The 18,976-nt window shown below is 47.7% G+C and overlaps 1 protein-coding gene across 1 annotated transcript; it reads left to right on the top strand.

The window, feature by feature from the left end:
- Positions 1–6,683: 6,683 nt before the first annotated feature.
- LOC116969295 lies at positions 6,684–18,739 on the top strand. The gene is made up of 3 exons (XM_033016163.1): positions 6,684–6,797; positions 13,369–13,495; positions 15,099–18,739. The coding sequence occupies exons 2-3, from the start codon at positions 13,408–13,410 to the stop codon at positions 18,737–18,739; spliced, it is 3,729 nt and encodes a 1,242-aa protein (XP_032872054.1). The 5' UTR covers positions 6,684–6,797; positions 13,369–13,407.
- The last annotated feature ends 237 nt before the right edge of the window (positions 18,740–18,976 follow it).

Genomic DNA, 18,976 nt, shown 5'->3' on the forward strand with positions numbered 1-18,976 from the left:
ATGTATGAATGGTAACTGGAAAAGTTGAAAATGTGCCATTACAATCCTCTCCACATTCACTCTATCCTGGCCTTTCGGTATGTTTCCATGAGATCCCCCTCATCCTTCTACACTCGAGTACAGGCCCAGTAGATGGGAAATGTTGGCCGGTGGGAGCAACATAGGCTGAAGGACCGTTTTCCATGTTCTATGACTCAACGGCTCCAGAGATGCCGCCCGACCTGCTAAGTTCCCAGTATTTTAAAGTTCATGTTCATAAGTACTAGAAGCAGAATTATGCCATTTGGCCCATCGCCATTCAATCATGGCTGATCTATCTCCCTCCAAACCCTATTCTCCTGCCTTCTCCCCATAACCTCTGACACCCGTACAAACCGAGAATCTATCTATCTCAGCCTTTAAAATATCCATTGACGGACTCCACAGCCCTCTGAGGCAATAGATTCCACAGATTCACCACCTTCTGACGAAAGAAATTCCTCCTCATCTTCCTAAAGGAATTCTGAGGCTGTGCCTTCTGGTCCGTGACTCTCCCACTAGTGGAAACACTCTCTCTACATCCACTCTATCCAGACCTTTTGCTGTTCAATAAGTTTGTGTCTATCTTTGGTGTAAACTGGCGTCTGTAGTTCCTTCCTGCAGACTTCCTCCAGCAGTTTATTTATATTTTGTTCCAATATCTACTGTCTGTTTTTCACTGCAATTTCTGAACTCTGTGGCTGTATGTTAGCTCAAACCACTGTGCGGTTCCTGCTAGTTTCCTTCTTATGTTTAGTTTCTTGTCAGTTTAGAGATACAGCGCGGAAAGAAGCCCTTCGGCTTACCGATTCCACACCGACCAGCAACCCCCACACATTAACACCACCCTACACTAGGGACAATTTACATTTATGCAAGGCAACTAACCTACAAACCTGAACTTCTCTGGAGTGTGGGAGGAGACTGTAGATCTCAGAGAAAATCCATGCGGTCACGGGGAGATCATACAAACTCTGTACAGACAGCACCTGTAGTCAGGATTGAACCCAGGTCTCTGGCGTTGTGAGGCAGCAACTCTACCACTGCACCACAGTGCTCCAAAAAACTGATGAAGAAAGGAATTTGAGTCTCGACCGATTACTGTGGACGTGGAGGGTGACTGAACCCACACAAATGTGTGGCATGGTGGAGTCGCTGCCCCACTGCGCCAGACACCAAGGTTCGATCCTGACTACTGGTGCTGTCTGTACAGAGTTTGTAGGTTCTTCCTGTGACCTGCATAGGTTTTCTCCAGGTGCTCGTTTCCTCCCATATGACAGACGTACTGATTTGTAGGCTAATTGGCTTGGTATAATTGTAAATTGGCCCTCGTGTGTGTAGGATAGTGTTAATGTACAGGGTGATCTGGGCTGAAAGGCCTGTTTCCCGCGCTGTATCTCTAAATTAAACGGAACTGCGGTTAGCCACAAAATGCTGGAGTAACTCAGCGGGATAGGCAGCATCTCTGCAGAGAAGGAATGGGTGTTGTTTCGGGTTGAGACCCTTCTTCAGAGTGACTTCACCTTCCTAACTTGATCTGTAATTTTCTCACCTTGCCCTTCTTTATCTCTGCGTCTCCCTCTCTCCTGACTCTCAGTCTGAAGAAAGGTCTCGACCTGAAACACCACCCATTCCTTCTCTCAGAGATGCTCCCTGTCTTGCTGAGTAACTCCAGCATTTTGTGTCTATCTTCAGTGTAAACCAGCTTCTGCAGTTCCTTCCTGCACAAATTAATCAAAAGGACATATAAACCTAGAAAATAGGTACAGGAGTAGGCCATTCAGCCCCTCGAGGCAGCACTGCCATTCAATATTATCATGGCTGATCATCCAAAATCAGTACCACGATCCTGCTTTCTCCCCATATCCCTTGATTCCATTACCCCTAAGAGCTAAATCTAACTCTCAGAAGATAGATCCAAAAGGTGGGAGTGACTCAGTGGGACAGGCAGCATCTCTGGAGAGAAGGAATGGGTGATGTTTCGGGTTAAGACCCTTCTTCTAACTCTCTCTTGAAAACATCTAATGGATTGGCCACTGCCTTCTGTGGCAGAGAATTCCACAGATTCACAACTCTCTTGGTGAAAAGGTCAAAGTGTATTTTCATAGAATTCATTCCAATCTCCGGCTTGGAGATCACTGGAGAATAAATAGCCTTTCTCTGCAGATATCGCCGCGGGCGTTGGAGCCAATTCTTGTGTTTGCTGAAAGGAGTCCTCTCAGCTCCTATCGTCGGGGGTTGTGGTCGGTCTGTGTCTGCACTCAGCACTGATTGTGTCGGGGGGAGCGCCAAGCAAGACCATTCGTCCCATCGCTAATTCTGCAATCCCCTTACAGCTGCTGACGGTCGCGTCCTCGATCGGTGAGTGATGCAGGTTCGTGTCCCAGGAATGGACAAGAAACGAAACATGCGGGAATATTCAGCTAAAGGGTCTCCACCAAGAACGTCACCCATTCCTTCTATCCAGAGATGTTGCCTGTCCCGCTGAGTTACTCCAGCTTTTTATGTATAAAGGCCTGGAGGAACTTAGATAACTTCAAGTAACCCTTGCTCACCATCCCAGTTCTCCTTCCCAGTTCTCCGACCAATCTGACTGTCCCCGTTTACATTTTATTTCTGCCTTGGTGTCACTAACTAACAACGATCTATTCTACATGTTCCATGATCTCCAACCCCCTTTGTCTCGTTGTCAAACATTCACCTTCCTTAGCTCTGTGGCTCCCTCTCCCCTGACTCTCAGTCTGAAGAAAGGTCTCGACCCGAAACGTCTCCCGTTCCTTCGATCCAGAGATGCTGCCTCTCCCGCTGATTTACTCCAGCTTTTTGTATCTATCTTCAGTTTAAACCAACATCTGCAGTTCCTTCCTGCACCTTTATATGTTTATATGGGTTAGCACGGGTGTCAGGGGTTATGGGGAAAAAGCAGGAGAATGGGGTTAGGAGGGAGAGATTGAATGGCGAAGTAGACTTGATTGCCCGAATGACCTAATTCTGCTTCTGTTAGTTATAGTCTTTATAGACATTATAGGTTTAAGAGGGGGGGGGTGGGAGATTAAGGGGGGGGCGGGGTAAGTGATTTAATGGGAACCTGAGGGGTGACATTTTCACACAAAGGGTGGTGTGTGTATGGAACGTGCTACCGGAGGATGTAGTTGAGGCAGGGACTATCCAATGTTTAACCAACATCTAGACGGGTACAAGGATATTTTTGTGTACCTTCGATACCATAGATGCTGCTGCACCCGCTGAGTTTCTCCAGCATTTTTGTGTACCTTCTGCATCTGCAGTTCCTTCTTGAACACTTTGTCTACTCCACTGCGATATCTCCTCAAGGTATGCCTACTTTGAAGAAGTTCTCCTCCTCTCTCCGGAGACAGTTCCCTTTTTCCTTCCTTCTCCCCCCCACCCCCCATCAGTCTGAAGAAGGGTTTCGGCCCGAAACGTCGCCTATTTCCTTCGCTCCATAGATGCTGCTGCACCCGCTGAGTTTCTCCAGCATTTTTGTGTACATGGATAGGACAGTTTTGGAGGGATATGGACCAAACGCGGGCAGGTGAGACTAGTGTAGATGGGACATGTTAGCGGGCGTGGGCAGGTTTCCATGCTGTAAAATTCTATTACTCTATAAACCGAAATGTCCTCTGTCCATTTCCAGATGCTGCCCGTTCCTCCAGCACTTTGTGTACTGCTCATGTATCAGGGTATTTGTACAGTGGGGATGTGTATCCATCTGTGTGTGTGTTTTGTTTTAGTGCTAAAGGCAGGGGTTCATCCTGACCACAGCACTAACAATGGACCTTTGCCTCGGTGTACTGTAACTCCACACAGTGACATGCAGAACTTTGCACCAGAATTAGCTGCATGATTAGTTGAGACATACAGCGTGGAATCGGGCCCTTCGGCCCGCCAACCTGTGATCACCCAGTATACTAGCACTATTCTACACAACTAACGGACAATTTGCAATTTTTAACAAACCCAATTAACCTACAAACCCGCACGTCTTATGCATGTGGGAGAAAACTGGAGCACCCGGAGAAAACCTATGCAAGTCACAGGGAGGACGTGCAAACTCCATGCAGACAGCAACCGTAGTCGGTCTCGAACCCCGGTCTCTGGCGCTGGAAGGCAGCAACTCTACCGCTGCACCACTGTGCAGTGTCTCCACTAGACCACAACCAGGTAAAGCAAGTATTGAAGGCATGTTGGGTTTTATAGCATGAAACAGCAGGGCTTTGAGCGATGAGGGTACATGTTATGCGTAGGAAGGAACTACAGATGCTGGTTTACACCAAAAGAGAAAAACAGAGTGCTGGAGTAACTCAGCGGGACGGATGGCGTCTCAGAGTGTGCAGGAAGGAACTGCAGATGCTGGTTTAGGCACAAAAAGCTGGAGTAATTCAGCGGGTCAGGCAGCATCTCTGCACAGAAGGAATGGGTGGCGTTTCGGGTCGAGACCCTTCATCAGTACTTTGTTTCAATAGATTTCACTTTGTTTTCGAAATCCAAGAGGCAAAGCAAGGGTTACTTAAGGGTTACAAGTTGAAGAAACCTATACACAAGCCAGTTGCAGTATCGGGTGTGCACCGCCCTGGTTTGTGGCCAGGACTACGTGCGCGACCAGGGCCGGCGTTAAGCCGATTTGACCGATTGCTCCCAATTGGGCCCCGCGCCTAAGCGGGGCCCCGCACTAATGTTCAGTATTTCGTACGGAAATACGAATTCTCTTTGTTAAATAAAGATTTTTTTTAATTCGTCATCCGGATTTTTTTTAAACGAACATGTATAACAACCGCTGCACGGCCATCATACACAAACGATTTGTTAACTAGTGCTGTTAGCACTTCTTAACGGTAAGTACTTAACACCTTGTTATGCAAGTTCATGAATCTGCATCTATCCGCATTCCTCAGTAAATGTTATAGTGTTTTGAACAAGTATTAATGACGCCGTGTTCCTTTGAATAAAATTCACGCGGCGTCATTAATACTTGTTTAAAACACAATTACATTTACTGAGGAATGTAGATCGATGACACGTTGAGAATTTCATTTAACTCACCATCATGAGTGAGGGCCCCGGACCGCGAGAAGGGGCTTCTTCCTGGTGTGCAGGTTTGTCATTCACCTACCGACCCACGTTGTGTCCAAAGATCTTATAGCGGATCTTTGGTTGTGTCTCTCTGTCTTTTGCTCACTCCCCCCCTCCCTCCCTCTTTCTCTCGCGCTCTCTCTCCCGCTCCCCATATTGTCTCTCTCTAGCTCTCCCACTCCCTCTCTATCACCCTGTCCCCTCAGCATTCCCGGAATCATTGACGTTTTGCAGTAGACAAAAATGCTGGAGAAACCCTGCGGGTGAGGCAGCCGCCTGGCCCGCTGAGTTCCTCCAGCACTCTGTGTTTTTTGTTTGGCTCTGAAGTTGAAGGTGGCTCAGCGGGACGGGCAGCGGCTCTGGGGAGAGGGTTGTGTTTCTGGTCGAGACCCTTCTTCAGACAATCACAAGTACTCTCATCGACGCGAGTTCAGTTCGGTCTGAAGAAGGGTCTTCTCTCCAGAGTCGCTGCGCTGCCTGTCCTGCTGAGTTACTCCAGCTTTATGTCTATCTTCAATTTCAGAGAATTACAATTTCTCACGGGGGGCTTATAACGTCTCTAAACCCCTCTGGGACCCTCTGAACACGTCTAAACCCCCTCTAGCCCCCCTATTTCCCTCTAAACAATTGTAAACACACCTGAATCCATCTGAAGCCCTCTAAACATCTCTAAACCGTTTAAACCCCTCTAAACTAGGAGGCTGCAAGGTGACTTGGATAGGCTGGGTGAGTGGGCAAATGCATGGGAGATGCAGTATAATGTGGATAAATGTGAGGTTATCCACTTTGGTGGCAAAAACAGGAAAGTAGACTATTATCTGAATTGTGGCCGATTAGGAAAAGGGGAGATGCAACGAGATGCAACGAAAAATGCTCACGGTAGACCAAACGTGTTAAACAGAAATTGGTCAGATATTGAGCTTTACACAGTGAGAAATCATGTGAAATAATCACTGAATTTAATTTTAAATGAATGTACCTGCATGTTATACTGTTTAGTTTGGAGATACCACCAGATAGTCTGGTTGATACAACCAGATTAGTTTGGAGATACAACCAGATTAGTTTGGAGATACAACCAGATTAGTTTGGAGATACAACCAGATTAGTTTGGAGATACAACCAGATAGTCCACTGAGTTCGCACCGACCAGCGATTTTTGTTACTGATTTGACAAATTTATTTGGCGGCCAATCAAACGCTGTCTCTAAGGGGGTTGCATCCAATCACCAACCAGCTTGCCTTAAAATTCCCGAAACTACACGAAATATAAACATACATAAATTTTTACTTTTCTAGAGTAGGGGCCCCGCCATCTGTTTTCTAATTGGGCCCCGCAATTCCTAGCACCGGCCCTGTGCGCGACTGTTCATCGATTCTGCACATTAAGACCGAAAGTGAAAGTGTATTTTCATGGAATTCATTCCAATCTCGGGTGTGGAGATCACTGGAGAATAAATAGCCTTTCTCTGCAGATATCGCCGCTGACGTGGGAGTCGATTCTCATGTTTGCTGAAAGGAGTCTCGGTACATCTCAGCTCCTAGCGTCGGGGGTTGCGGTCGGTCCATTGAGATTCTGTGTCTGCACTCAGCACTGATTGTGCTGGGGGGAGCTCCAAGCAAGACCATTCGTCCCATCGTCAACGCTGCAATCCCCTTACAGCTGCAGACGGTCGCTTCCTCGATCGGTGAGTGATGCAGGTTCGTGTCCCAGTAATGGACAAGAATCGAAACATGCGGGAATATTCAGCTAAAGGGTCTCGACCCGAAACGTCACCCATTCCTTCTCTCCAGAGATGTTGCCTGTCCCGCTGAGTTACTCCAGCTTTTTATGTATAAAGGCCTGGAGGAACTTAGATAACTTCAAGTAACCCTTGCTCACCATCCCTCCCTCCTTCCCAGTTCTCCGCCCAGTCTGACTGTCCCCGTTTACATTTTATCTCTGCCTTGGTGTCACTAACTAACAACGATCTATTCTACATGTTCCATGATCTCCAACCCCCTTTTGTCTCGTTGTCAGACCTTAACCGTCCTTAGCTCTGTGTCTCCCTCTCCCCTGACGCTCAGTCTGAAGAAAGGTCTCGACCCGAAACGTCTCCCGTTCCTTCGATCCAGAGATGCTGCCTGTCCCGCTGATTTACTCCATCTTTTCGTGTCTACCTTCAGTTTAAACCAGCATCTGCAGTTCCTTCCTGCACCGGGGGGGGGGGGGGGGGGGGACGTAAACGGGAGGACGTGCAAACTCCATGCAGACAGCAACCGTAGTCGGTATCGATCCCCGGTCCCTGGCGCTGGAAGGCAGCAACTCTACCGCGGCACCACTGTCCAGTGTCTCCACTAGACCACAACCAGGTAAAGCACGTATTGAAGGTGTGTTGAGTTTTACAGCATGAAACAGCAGGGCTTTGAGCGATGAGGGTACATGTTATGCGTCGGCAGGAACTGCAGATGTTGGTTTAGACACAAAAAGCTGGAGTAATCCAGCGGGTCAGGCAGCATCTATGGCAGTGACGTGCAGTGAGGTAAATGGCAGGGGAGGCACTGCCTTCTACCCCATCCTAACTTAGTTGTGTGTGTGTGTTAGTTGTATGTGTGTGTTAGTTGTGTGTGTGTGTTAGTTGTGTGTGTGTTAGTTGTTTGTGTGTTAGTTGTTTGTGCTGATGCTAGCTAACGTGGGGGGATAGCGAAGCAGCGTCAATTACATGGGCTGAGCCAACGCAATTGAAGCTTGCTCTCCCTCCACTGGGCTCAAGACACGCCCCCTCAGTGAGGCAGATGTGATCGCTGCCTCCCCTGATGCTTTCTCATTGCAGTTTTATGAAGAGACCAGCGAGCCTAAATTTAATATATTTATATGTGAAATACGTTACCTAGACTATGAAAGGCGAGGACATGTAATGAAGGGGTCTACAAACATTACATTGGTGACATACATAGAGATAGTAACAGGCACACGCTTATTGCCCGCACTCCATACATTTTCTGAGGGGTTGCGCAATCAGAGGGGAGGCTCAGCTCGCCGCTGCCTCACCTCTCATCTCTCCCTGTATTTGCAGCGGAGCTGCGTAAATTTGGCTATAAAAAATAATTGGATTCATATAGAAATGACATTTATAACACAGATCAGTGGAAAAATCGTTATATTTATTTCATTTTTAAATTATTTTTCTTTACTTTTCTTAACAACTATTTTCATTGGGAGTATGACAGGTGAGGCTCTGCCTCCCCTGACCGCACGCCCCTAAACTATCGAGAGGAGGAATGAATGGGTGGTGTTTCGGGTCGAGACGCTTCTTTGTTTCTTTATACTTTGTTTCAATAGATTTCACTTTGTTTTCGAAATCCCCAAAAAACTGCTCCAGTTCGAACACAGCCCCGCTTCGGTCTCTGCGTTTGTCGCTTCAGATGCAATATCTCCGAATGGGAGGGGAGATATTGATTTATAACGGTGATATCTCGATCATGCAAGGAGGTCGTGATTCATGGGCCGCGGAACCGGGGGGGAGGGGGGCTAGACATGTTTCAATGTCTCCGGCTTTGGACGAGGCACTGCTGTGCTCTGAGCGACCCGGTCGTGGGTGTTGGAGAGCTGGGGTAGAGGGAGGGATGGAAGCAGAAGTGGCGGGGGCAGATACGGACGGGGAGCCGGGCTTGGCGAGTATTTGCCGGGCCAGCGAGTCCCTCGCTGCCGCTCCGGCCATGGAGCAGCCTCAGTGCAAGAGTCTCGGGCCGTCGGAAGCGTAGCGCCGCTCCTGTGAGAGTCTCTGCGCTGAATTCGCTTTGGTGACCGGCATGGACCAGGCTGCGGCTCGGTGCATCCTGGAGGACAACCAGTGGCTGCTGAAAGTAGGTACCAAGCATTGGTTAGAAGCGGTGGAAGATAGTGGCCTTCAAATGAGGGTGGTTGCAGAAAACATCCTGCTTGCCTGCTAGATTTTCACTTACTGTAACTTCAAATGTTCCCGATGTTGGGGGAGTCCAGAACCAGGGGTCACAGTTTAAGAATGAGGGGTAGGCCATTTAGGATTGAGATGAGGACAAACTTTCTTCACCCAGAGAGTTGTGAATCTGTTGAATTATCTGTCGCAGAAGGCAGTGGAGGCCAGTTCACTGGATGTTTGCAAGAGAGAGAAACATTTAGCTTTTGAGGCTAAATGGAATCAAGGGAGATGGGGAAAAAACAGGAAAGGGGCACTAATTTTAGATGATCAGATTGAATGGCAGTGCTGTCTCGAAGGGCCGAATGGCCTATTCCTGCACCTATTTTCTATGTTTCTATGCTTAAGTATATAGCAATAAAACTCATGCATGGTGGAGGTATAATGTAGTCATAGAGTGATACAGTGTGAAAGCAGGCCCTTTGGCGCAACTTGCCCACACCTACCAACATGTCCCAGCGACACTACCTGCTTTTGGTCCACATCCCTCCAAACCTGTCCTGTCCATGTATCAGTCTAACTGTTTCTTAAATGTTGGGCCGAAACCTTCTTTGAGTCTGAAGAAGGGTTTCGGCCTGAAACGTTGCCTATTTCCTTCGCTCCATAGATGCTGCCGCACCTGCTGAGTTTCTCCAGCATTTCTATCTAACTTCGATTTCCCAGCATCTGCAGTTCCTTCTTAAACATTTTGTCTACCTCTTTTATTAATGTAATAGTTTGATGATTCTAAATTCAAATCAAAATGAAATATACGTCAAAAGAAGAATGCAAACTTTCAAAATACTCTGATTTTTTCCCCGAGCAAAACATAATTCGTATGACTTCGCAAAATCAGGAAATGTTATGATTATTTCTTGTCCCTTTCTCCAAACAAAAAAAACAATTGAAATTATAACACATTTTTTTAAATGTCAAATTTTCTGTACCGTGGAAGGCACTGGCATTGATCCGGGGTGGGGAGGGGGTGTTGGCCTGTGGGGGATGTGGGGGACGGCCTGTATTATTATCCCCCAGTTTTTTTAGGTCAAGCAATAACAAAAATAATAATCACCTGCTCCTATCTCTCATGTAGGCCTTACATTATCTTAAAAATACTTCAAACAAAAAACATTTAAATCATACTTCCACAATGCATTAAAACATGATTTTAATACATCAAATTTCAAAAAGTCCCTACCGTGGGTGGGTTGGCGGGGGGGCACACCCTCCCCCCACTCGGTCGCTCCACACCCTCGTTGGGTACCCCCAATGGCAGTGATCAGTGATCACTAAGCCCCCCACTTTCAAACTCTGCCGTCTCTGGTAAGAGGCGGGAGGAATACATTTGTTCGAGGCTCAAGCCTGCAATCATTGTTGGGCGAATATTTTGGTTATTTTAAATGCAAACTTTGTTCGCAATGACAAAAGATGTGCAGACAAAAAGACTTCAGACAGTCTCTATACATTTAATAGTATCACACTATGTACTGCTGGCACCTGCACTTATCTTTAACGAAAACACAATGATAGACACAAAAAGCTGGAGTAACTCAGTGGGTCAGGCAACATCTCTGGTGAAAAGGAATAGGTAGACACAAAATGCTGGAGTAACTCAGGGGGACAGGCAGCATCTCTGGAGAGAAGGAATGGGTAACATATCGGGCCTGGACCCTTCTTCAGACTGATGTCAGGGGAGTGGGAGGTACGTCATGATCATACGTTATTATACAAGTGTGTTTTGCAACATATGCAAGGAATTTGATTTGCCATACGGTCATACTAGAAAAAGTAACAAAACACACAAAACATATTTAAAAATGAACATCCACCAGCGTCTCCTCCACATTCCTCACTGTGATGGAAGGCAAAAAAAACCCGTCAAATTTATTTCCTTCCTTGTTCTCCCGCGGTCGGGGGCCTCGAGCCTTCTGTTGATGGGACGATCTTGGCTGCCGTAGCCGGCGGCGTTCGAGCCCTCTGCAACCAAAATATGAGGTGCTATTTCATATTCACAAGGAATATGTTTCATAAGGAATAGGTGACAGTTTCAGATCGAGACCATTCTTCAGACCTTTGCCACAATTGTGGGCCATTTACTTTGTTAGTGATAGTGATACAGCGTGGAAACGGGCCCTACATCCTAACCTGCCCACACCAGCCAATATGTCCCAGCTACACTAGTCCCACCTGCCTACATTTGGACATAAGCGATAGGTGCACCATTCTCCAGCCTTCTCCCCACAACCCCTGATACCCATACCCCTGATACTCTTACCTTCCCGGAGTTGTGATCAATTTTCGGATCACATTCTTCAGGCTCTGCGGCCTTCGATCGATGGAGCTGGAAGCCTCATCGGACTGTCGTGGACCCCACCGCGGGGCGCGGACTTAACATCGGAGCTGATCCCTTGCCTGCGATCACTCCCACGCGGAATTAACACCAAGGGCTCGCAGTCTCGAGTGAGGCTAGTCAGGAGCTCTAACGCCGCAGAAGGTTCGTCCAGCCCCGACATGAGGTTCGATTGCCCGGTGCGAGGGAGCTGACATCCCCCCGATGCAGGAGCTGAACGTCTCGACGCGGATGGCCCGAACGCTGCCGGCTGGTGGAGTCAAGACCGACCCGTCAACTGGGGCTCGAGGAAGAACAAAAGGAAGAGACTTAAACTTTATTTTGCCTTCCATCACAGTGAGGAATGTGTAGGAGTCACTCCGGTGGATGTTCATTTTAAAATGTGTTTTTGAGTGATCTGTTGCTTTTAATTGTATGACTGACCTGGCCAATGAAATTCCTTGTATGTTGCATACTTGTGGGGAGAAGGCAAATAAAATCTGATTCTGATTCTGAAATACATCCACTGACTTGGCCTCCACAGCCTTCTGTGGCAATTAATTCCAGGTTTACCACCCTCTGACGAAAGAAAGTCCTTCTCATCTCCCTGCTAAAAAAACAGCCTTTAATCCTGAGGTTATGACCTCTAGTCCTACTCTCACACTAGTGGAAACATCCTCTCCACATCCACTTTATCCAAGCCATTCATTATTCTGTACGTTTCAGTGAGGTCCCCCCTCATTCTTCTAAACTCAATAAGTTAAGAATGGTCCATATACCTCCAAACCTGTCCTATCCATGTACCTGTCTAATTGTTAAGAAACAGTTGCGATAGTACCTGTCTCCACTACCTCTTCTAGCAGCTTGTTCCATACACACACCACTCTCAGTGTGAAAAGGTTACCAGTCAGATTTCTATTAAATCTTTTCCCCTTGGATAGAGTGGATGTGGAGAGAATGTTTCCACTAGTGGGAGAGTCTAGTACTAGAGGTCATAGCCTCAGAATTAATGGATGTTCTTTTAAGAAGGAGATGAGGAGGAATTTCTTTAGTCAGAGGGTGGTGAATCTGTGGGATGTTTTGCCACAGAAGGCTCTGGAAGCAAAACCAGTTAGTATATTTAAGGCAGAGAAAGGTTCTTGATTAGTACGGGCATGAAAGGTTATTAGGAGAAGGCAGGAGAATGGGGTTACTAGGGAGATATAGATTAGCCATGAATGGCGGAGACTTGATGGGCCAAATGGCCTAATTCTACTCCTATCACTTATGATCTTCACCTTGTTTCCCTTTTCTCGTTTGAGGGGTATCTCCACCGGACCCTGCCCCCCCCGTGTCCAGCAGCGGAAGGACCCTAGACAGTGGTCCTCCCCCATGGAGCCTTGGCATTGGCTGCACCAAGCTTCAGTGCTTCCCTCAGCACGTACTCCTGCAGTGTGGAGCGGGCCAGTCGGCAACATTCCCCAACGGATGTCTGGCTGAAATTTCCTTCCTGAAAGGAAGGAATTTTCAAGGCAGGAATGTGGGACCAGATGGATTGTATTTACCCAGAGCTAGTAGGGACTCAATGGGCAGAATGGCCTCCATCCACATGAAAATCATACTGTGATTCTCAGTGCAATAGTTAACATCTCTCTACATAAACACTGGCGCAGCGGTAGAGTTGCTGCCTCACAGCGCCAGAGACCCGGGTTAGATCCTGACCACAGGTGCTGTCTGTACGGAGTTTGTATGTTCTCCCTGTGACCTGCGTGGGTTTTCTCCAAGATCTTCAGTTTCCTCCCACACTCCAAAGATGTACAGGTTTATAGGTGAATTGTCTTGGTATAAATGTAAATTTTCCCGAGCGTGTGTAGGATAGTGTTAGTTTTTGGGGATCGTGGTCGGCACGGACTCGGTGGGCTGAAGGGCCTGTTTCCGCACTGTATCTCTAAACTAAACCTTTTTGGTCACATGTTCAAAAAGCCGTACGTCAAGTGGATTCATCTTCATATTTTATTCCTCGTTCTGTTTCAGATCACTGGATTTTGTTGACTGTCCACTTCCGGTTCAGTGATGAGTGAGTGCTTGCAACTGGCCACTCTGGGCCGGCCTTTCCAGTTGGGAATGCTGTACGACTGCCGATCAGATGCTCTGATCCCAGGTACTGGAATGTCTTCACACAAATCACGAAGTCACATGAGCCCAGAGTAGGTGATTTGACAGACATGATAAGGGAATAACATATAGTGCAATGTAAACCCAGCAAAGTCTGATCAAGGGTAGTCCAAGGGTCACCAACGAGGTAGATAGTGGTTCAGGACTGCTCTCTGGTTGTGGTAGGATTCACATCTACCTTCCACTCAATGAATTTCAACATGAGGGATTTTGTCAAATGCCCTCTGGTATGGGTTGGTATGGGGGGTGATCTTATACAGGTGTGTAAAATCATGAGAGGAATAGATCGGGTAGATGCACAGTCTCTTGCCCAGAGTAGGGGAATCAAGGACAAGAGGACATAGGTGTAAGGTGAAGGGGAAAATATCTAATATGAATCTGAGGGATAACGTTTTCACACAAAGGGTGGTGGGTGTATGGAACAAGCTGCCAGAGGTAGTTGAGGCAGGGACCTTCCCAATGGTTAAGACAGTTAAACGGATACATGGATAGGAGAGGTTTGGAGGGATATGTGCCAAACGCAGGCTGGTGGTACGAGTGTAGCTGGCACATATTTGTGAGTGTGGGCAAGTCAGGTCTCTTTACATGCTGTATCACTCAATGATATAGTGGTGGTCAATGCAGGGCCACAAGTTCAGGTGACCAATCTCACAATGGTGACCACAACTTTGTCAGTTCTCGTCCAGTTTATGTAATGGATTGAATAATGTGCAGCAGGGTGGCGCAGCGGTAGAGTTGCTGCCTTACAGCACCAGAGACCCAGTGTCGATCCGGACTACGGATGCTGTCTGTACAGAGTTTGTACGTTCTCCCCGTGACCTGCGTGAGTTTTCTCCGGGATCTCCGGTTTACCTCCCACACTCCAAGGACGTACAGTTTTGTAGGTTAATTGGCTTAGTAAAATTGTCAATTGTTCCAAGTGTGTGTAGGATAGTGTTAGTATGCGTGGATCACTGGTTGTCACGGACTCGGGCCAAAGGGCCTGTTTTCGCGCCATATCACTAAACTAAACATTGATATTTGCAGCATATTTGAAGACGATCCAAATCATCGCCTATCCATGTTCTCCAGAATTGCCTCCTGACCCGCTGAGTTACTGTAGAACGCAATGTATTTTTAGTTTAGTTTAGTTTAGCTTTCGAGACACATGCGGAAATAGGCCCTTCGGCCCACCGAGTCCGCATCGACCAGTGATCCCTGCACATTAACACTATCCTACACACACACTAGGGACAATGTAACATTTATACCAAGCTTACAAACCTGTAACTTTGAAGTGCGGGAGGAAACTGAAGATCTCGGAGAAAACCCACGTGGTGACGGGGAGAACGTACAAACTCTGCACAGACAGCACCCATAGTCAGGATCGAACCCAGGTCTCTGGCGGTGTAAACGCTGGAAGGCAGCTCCTCTACCGCTGTGCCACCAAGCCACACCTATTGTTCATGTGATCAGTCCAGTGAGTGTAGAGTGTTTTACTTTCAGCCAAAGACACATCCTGTACAGAGATTGAATCTACTGAAGGAATATTATTCACTTTGAGTAATTTTCACATCATTAACAGTTTTGATCGCTGATTTATCCTGTAGGCATCACCCTGTGGGACTTGCAGACACTGCAGAACAACCTTGACCGTCGTGATCAGCCCAGCACTGAGTTTCACATCATTGCATCAGACTCCATGGAGAAGAAAGCCAATGCCCTCAATGTGTCAGGGTCACTGAAAGTGAGTTTCCTGGCTGGGTTAGTGGAGGTGAAAGGGTCGGCAAAATATCTCAAAGACACGAAGGAATCAAAGCAACAAGCACGAGTTACCCTTCAGTACAAAGCAACAACCAGGTTTGAACAACTGACGATGAGTCACTTAGGGATACAGAATATTACCTACCCGAGTGTGTTTGATGAGGGCTCAGCCACCCATGTCATTACAGCAGTGTTGTATGGGGCCCAGGCCTTCTTTGTGTTTGATCGAATGGCTTCTTCAGCAGAGAACTTACAGAATATCCAGGGCAACATGGAGGTGATGATTAAACATCTCCCTAAGATTGCGATCAAGGGAGAGGCCTCCCTAGAAATGACAGAAGAACAGAGCTCTCAAGCCGAGAAGTTTAGCTGCACCTTTTACGGGGACTTCTCACTGAAGAACAATCCCACCACCTACAGAGATGCCATCAATATCTACGCAACACTCCCACACCTGCTGGGCTCAGGTGGAGAACATTCAGTGCCCGTCACAGTCTGGCTCTATCCTCTCAATAAACTGGACACCAAAGCTGCTCAGTTGGTGAGGGAGATCAGCGTGGGACTGGTCAATCGCTGCCAGTGTGTCCTGGAACAGCTCAGTGAGGCCGTGATGAGGTGCAATGACCTGATGAAAGACAGTGTCGCAGTTCAGTTTCCTGAGATCGGGGACAGGATACTTCAATTCCGAGAGATGTGTCTGGAGTACAAACTGGTTTTCCAAGGGACCTTAGCCAGAGGTTTGCCGTCCATTCGGGGTGGTGGGAAGGAGGAAGGGTTGCTGACGGACATACTGAAGAACAGGGAGCAGTCACCATTTAAACACCAAGCACTGACCACATGGCTGGATGACAAGGAATGGGAGATGATGGTTGTGGGACTTTGCCTCAGGATAATGAAAGACATACCTGTTGTGAAATCAAGGAGAGAGTTGCATGAAGTGTTGATGGGTCCAGTAACAGACTACGTGGTCTGCTTCACATTCACAACACTGCATCAGGAGGATTTCTACCTGACGGAGGCAATCAACTACCTCCAATCTCTCACAGCAGAGAAAATGCAGATGCCACCTAATGCTGACGGAGCCTGTACAACACAACACAGCGAGCGCTGGTTTCACTCATCGTCCATAACTGAGAAGATGAAGGAACGGTGCGGACTGTTCCTGGATTTTGCCACAGCCAACAGTGGGAACGGGAGAGTAAAATTCCTTGTTGGATCCGCACAGGATGACAGTAACGTGGGTGCGTCTATTTACCTGTACGGGGGAGGGATTGTGAGGAGCCGCTGCTTTGAACCCCCGTCTCAGCCTGAGAGACCAACAGCGAGTGGGACAACACACGACAGTGTGACGCTGCAGTTAGAGCCACCCACATGTGGTTCTGATGAGATTGTGGGCTACAAGGTAGAGTATCGAGGTAGCCAGCAGGAGAAATGGACAATACTAGATACACCTGACACATCCCACTCCTTCACGATATCTGGGTTGGAGCCACACCAGGAATATCACATCCGATACAGAGCCGTGACCAAGGTAGGGGTCAGCAAGGCCAGTGAAATCTACAAGGTCTCCACCCGGCCGACAAGTCCTCCTGGTAAACTGGTCTTCCAGGATCAGTCACCCAGCCCAACACTGTCCGGGGACGGATCAAGTCAGATTGGAGCCGACGTATTTCAATACAGGAAAGAATACAAGGAAGAGCCTTCGATGGACGCATTGGACGGATCATGGGAGCAGGTTCAGACAAAAGACAGACAATGCCACTATAATTCAGACGGACCAAAGAGAATTGCCCTGAAACTTCTCGAACAAGCTCAATTAATATCCAAAGGAAACCCTTCCATTTACAAGCTCAACCTAGAAAGGGAGGTGTTTAATCAGTCTAACCAGCTTGTGAAATGCTCCTTCGGAAAGCCCACCACTATGCACAAGATGAAGACAATTATGGTGCTGGGGGCAACTGGATCAGGAAAGACAACCCTCATCAACGGGATGATCAACTACATCTTGGGCGTGGAGTGGGGGGACAACTTCAGATACCAGTTAATACAGGAGGAGACGGGAAAATCCCAGGCTGAGAGCCAGACATCCTCCATCACTGCCTACCATCTCCACCACCAGGTAGGGTTTAACATCGACTGCTCTCTGACTATCATCGACACGCCAGGATTCGGGGACATCAGGGGCATCAGCCGAGATCGACAGATCACTGACCACATCCGCAAGTTCTTCACTTCCCCACAGGGCGTTGATCAGATCGACGCGGTCTGTTTCATCGTCCAAGCCTCCTTGGCTCGCCTGACCCCGACACAGAAATATGTCTTCGATTCCATCCTTTCCATTTTTGGCAAAGATATCGCGGAGAACATTCAGATACTGTTGACGTTCGCGGACGGGCAGCGCCCCCCAGTTCTGGAGGCCCTGAAAGCCGACCAGGTACCCTGCCCCAAAGATGAAATGGGATTGCCAGTACACTTCAAGTTTAACAATTCTGCCATTTATGCCCAGTGTCCGACCTCTGGCGACAAGGGGAGATCTGACAACAGCGGGGAAGAGGATAATGACTTTAACCATGTGTTGTGGAAGATGGGGACAAACAGTATGAAGAAGTTCTTCACAACTCTGAGCACGATGCAGGCGAGGAGCCTGTGCCTGACCAGAGAGGTTCTGAAGGAACGTAGACAGCTGGAGTCTGTAGTGGCCGGGTTGCAGACTATGATCCAAGCAGGGCTGACCAAATTAGAGGAACTCAAGAAAACCCAACAAGTTCTGAACCAAAACCAGTCCAAACTGGACGAAAATGAAGATTTTGAGTACGAGGTCGATGTGACTGTTAAAGAAAAGAGGAAACTTGACAGCAATGCTCCATTAGTAAACAACTGTACGGTTTGTAAACAGAGTTGTCACGACCCCTGTACGTCTGCAGGTTATATTTTCAAATACTGGTGTACATCAATGGATGGGTGGGGAAATTGTGTAGTCTGTCCGGGGAAGTGCGGTGTGCTAAAACACCTGAGGGAAGAGTACAAGTATGTCTGTGTAACAAAAAAGGAGAAGAGGACGTACAACAAACTGAAGGAAAAGTATGAGAAGGCATACGGTGAGAAGATGAGTCTGCAGAAGATTATGGAGAAACTTGAGCAGGAGTTTGCTGAGGTGGGGAACACAGTTCTGGAGCTGATTCAAGAATTATCCCAGGGCATTAGACGACTTGACGAAATAGCCCTGAGGCCAAACCCGTTGTCCATCCCGGCTTACATTGACCTCCTGATTCAGGTTGAGAAAAATGAGGGGAAGCCCGGCTACATTGAGCGAATTGAGGCACTGACCGCTTTGAAGAAGCCGTCAGATTTCAGAGAAAAGATCGCGAACAACGAGAAGCTGTCACTAGAGGATTCGAAGGAAGGTGCGGTGGGAGGGAAAAGTACTGGAGAAAAGTTCAAGAAAAAAATCTCATACGTGATGAAGTGGTTCTCATCCAATAAGTAACAGAGAAATCATTCCAGCTGTTTTTCAGTGTGTTTCACGCAACCGATACACAAATCCTCATTCTAATTCCTCATCCTTCCCCTCCCCCATCTGCCCATAGCCTTTCACACCGAACCTTCCTTCCTCGAAGCTGCCTCCTTCTCAACATATTCCCATAGGGGCCATATCTGAGGAAGGGTTTGCTGGCGTTGGAGAGGGTCCAGAGGAGGTTTACGAGAATGATCCCAGGAATGAGTG

This window comes from Amblyraja radiata, unplaced genomic scaffold (assembly GCF_010909765.2).
Source record: "Amblyraja radiata isolate CabotCenter1 unplaced genomic scaffold, sAmbRad1.1.pri S148, whole genome shotgun sequence".
In the NCBI taxonomy this organism is placed as follows: Eukaryota; Metazoa; Chordata; class Chondrichthyes; order Rajiformes; family Rajidae; genus Amblyraja; species Amblyraja radiata.